This window comes from Convolutriloba macropyga, chromosome 13 (genome assembly GCF_964194025.1).
Source record: "Convolutriloba macropyga chromosome 13, txConMacr16.3, whole genome shotgun sequence".
NCBI lineage: Eukaryota > Metazoa > Xenacoelomorpha > Acoela > Convolutidae > Convolutriloba > Convolutriloba macropyga.
The window spans coordinates 40,232,339-40,235,981 of NC_134480.1; the positions used below are offsets into that span (position 1 = coordinate 40,232,339).

The following is a 3,643-nucleotide window of genomic DNA, read 5'->3' on the forward strand; positions in this document are numbered from 1 at the left end:
TTTCTGCTGTTGTTTCGTCAGGAAGCGCTGGTTCGTAGATTGGTTCTTTTGGGTAATCTAACTCTTCTGCGGTTGGTTTTGGTCTCAGTAATTTTTCTACCTGAATGTTCTTTTTTGCCGAAATGGCTAGTTTTGTTGTTGTTATCCATTTTTCCCATGTTGTTGTGGGTTGTGCTCCTTTTTCCCAAAATAGGGCTAGGCCTAATGGTGAACGTGTTAATGCTGACTACGCCATGTTCAATTTGGCAAAAAGCTGTTTGCTTTTTTCTCTCAACGTTGGTATAAGCTTATGTGACAAACAACACCTGTCCATAAAGATTCACAGTTTGTATACAACGAAGAGATTAAGTTCATGAGCAAGTAAGTTTGTGGCAACGGTGTAACAAAGTTCTAACACAACGATACTGCATTCCATATGGAATGATAATACTAGTAATATAGTTTAACAGTGTTTATAATAGTAGGTGTTTTACTTGGTTTCATACATCCGCAACCACAATAATAACAACAACAATAATAATAATAATAATAACAATAATAATAATAATAATAATAATAATAATAATAATAATAATAATATAATAATAATAATAACAATAAATAATAGTAATAATAATAATACTAATCATAATATTTCTAATAATAATAATAATAATAATAATAATAATAATAATAAAAATAATAATAATAATAATAATAATAATAATAATAATAATAATAATAATACTAATAATAATAAAAATAATAATAATAATAGTAATAAAAAATAATAATAATAATAATAATAATAATATTAATAATAATAATAATAATAATAATAATAATAATAATAATAATAATAATAATAATAATAATAATAATAATAATAATAATAATAATAATAGTAATAATGATAATAATTATAAATTACCTCCACAGGTCAATAGAAAAAAACGTCTCAATTACGTAGGTTTACATCGAGACAAAATCAATATCACTCTGGGAGATCACTACGATAGATTCTTATTCTAAGTTATCCCCATATAGTTTTGCAGTATCGGCTGTCAAAAAATGCTGTTAATAAGTGCCTATATTCAGCTCTATTTTAAATCAACGCTCTTTAAATAAAAGTGCATTTGTGCTGTTTTTTCTTGCCGGTCAAAATTTTAAAATTCTTTTCTGCCATTTTTAAGTCCTGTTTTAACGCCTATGTTTTTAGCTCGAGATAAAATTCACAAACACGCATAAAAGTGGCGTCTTTTTTTATTTGTTGTTATTCGCCTTCAAAGAACTCAAATTTGATTGAACGCCGGCATGCTAATTGTAACTTCTCTTTTCAACGCTTTGTATTCACGGGGCTTTTCCCTTACCCACTTTTTTAAATGAAAAAATATTGGTGTACATGAAAATAATTACGTTTCGTCATTGATTTTGCGCAAATGTGCATACATACATACATAGATGTTCGCTTTCTGTCGAGAAAATACTAACATTATAAGTAGAATTGTGAGCACTTGAGATTTCAGAAACATCAAAACCATCAAATAACCGCACATTTCAATCAATTTATCATCAAGTATTCGACATTACAATGTTTCGTAACATTTTGCTACTATCTCAAACTACTATTACCATAATACAATTCTATATTATTTGATCTTGACTTTCATTGACATTTCTTTGTTATATCTATTTGTCGTAATCTTCTGTTTAATTTACTACAATATTATAAGAATATGTAAAGATTAGTTCTTACAAAATAACGTGTGCAAAGTTGTTTCAATTAAGCTGTTGTAATTTATAACTTTTAGTAGTAAAACGGTGCTTATTCTGTTGTCCTGGTTGTTAACATCATAAATAATAACCACACCATAAATCATATTTTTCTTTAGTTAAAAATTGTATTAATGTTTTATGAATTTACCTTCCGGAATTTTGGACTATTTTTCATAACACCGAATAAACCTCAATTAAATATAAACATATTTTTTGCTCGAATTCAATTTTGCAACGAACAAATTATCTTTTCAGAAACTGACTTCAATAAATGAGTTATTTATTTATTGTTAAAAAGTAAGTACGTATCATAAAAATCAAGTCCCCATAGACTACTATGAAAAAATGGCAGTTATATTAGAATTAATCAGCATTATTTTACATCTTATATTTGAATACTTGTGTTCACTTTTTTATCTCATTTTTCCTCGAAAAGAGAAATCGGTTAGAGGTCAAACTGTCCTCATTACTGGCGCCGGAAGCGGCATTGGTCAACTTATGTCTGTCAAGTTTGCCCAAAAAGGGGCGTTTGTGATTGGTTGGGATATAAATGAAACAGGTTTGCGCAAAACTGAAGAACTCGTGAACAAAGCCGCGCGTGAACAAAATTTAGAAGAGGATATTTTCACATTTGCGGTTGTTGACATCACAAATCGTCACGAAGTTTACGCTCAAGCTGAAAAAACAGAAAGAACGGTCGATATTTTAATAAACAACGCGGGAATTGTAACTTCAAATAGTTTAATAACCGAAAAAGACGATGAGGGAGTTATAAAAACTTTTGAAGTTAACGCCATTTCCCATTTTTGGACCACAAAAGCGTTTTTGCCCGGAATGAAAAGCCAGGGATTTGGTCACGTGGTCACAATTGCAAGTGTGGCAGGTTTCGGCGGGTTGCCGAGGATTTCGGATTATTGCGCGAGCAAATTCGCAGCGATAGGGTTCCACGAATCACTCGCATTCGAATTGCGATGTCTAGGCTTAGAGGACTCAATTCATGCAACTTTGATCTGTCCGTACTTGATAAAAACTGGAATGTTTGCCGGAGTCGCGAAAAACCAAATTGATTTCTTATTTCCAATTATGGAACCTGAGTATGTGGCGTCCAGAATTGTTCGCGCAATTTTAACGAATGAAAAACAGGTGATAGTTCCGAAATTGGGGGGCGCAATTGCAGCTGCTAAATATCTAGTGCCCTGGAATGCTTGGGCTAAAACTGTGGAAATACTTGGTGTTAATGAGGTCTTTGCTAACTTTGTCGGGCGATCAAAAACTAGCCAGAAAAACTAAATGGTTTCTATTCTTTATTCACTTTTTACAATTATATTCTATGCAATTTTCCAAGTAGTGAAAGAGTGAAAAACATTTTTCCCTGTAATATTGTTTTCTCAGTAAAATAAAGAATAAACGATAGCTGGCGTGGAAACAGGTATACACTGTAGATGTAGACGAAATTTAGGCCTTTCCCGCAATAACCAAACTCGTTGACTAACTATTTATTTTATGAATCAATATGGGCAAACTGATTCGTAATTTTGCATTGATAATTGGGGCTCTTTGACATTATAAACCCAACCCCTGCCCCGCTTATTGGTCCTACAACGAATAGCCACGCCCCTGCGCCAAAAAACCTTAATTTACCATAGTGGGTGCGGTAATTTTGTCGAGAGAAAATGTGAAACACTTGGGATATTTTGGAAAAATTTGATAATCAAAAAGTTGCTTTAGTGATGAGCACTGGATGAAATTTTATACAATGGATGAAATGTTAAGCCCGGGGCTAGACGGGATGGTTCTCATGTCATATCTTGCAAGATAACCATTCGGAGTTGTTTTGGTAGGTGTTCCAAAATCAAGTGAGAAATAAATTGTTAGAAGGATGTTTACT

At 31.8% G+C, this 3,643-nt stretch overlaps 1 protein-coding gene across 1 annotated transcript; it reads left to right on the forward strand.

Moving 5' to 3' along the window:
* The first annotated feature begins 1,425 nt into the window (after positions 1-1,425).
* On the forward strand, positions 1,426-3,133 carry LOC142351435 (short-chain dehydrogenase/reductase family 16C member 6-like). The gene has a single exon (XM_075403441.1). The coding sequence runs from the start codon at positions 2,101-2,103 to the stop codon at positions 3,043-3,045; it is 945 nt and encodes a 314-aa protein (XP_075259556.1). The 5' UTR covers positions 1,426-2,100; the 3' UTR covers positions 3,046-3,133.
* Positions 3,134-3,643: the final 510 nt, after the last annotated feature.

Coding starts and splice junctions, on each gene's coding strand:
- LOC142351435 (XM_075403441.1), top strand. CDS start 2,101: ATGGCAGTTATATTAGAATTAATCAGCATTATTTTACATCTTATATTT.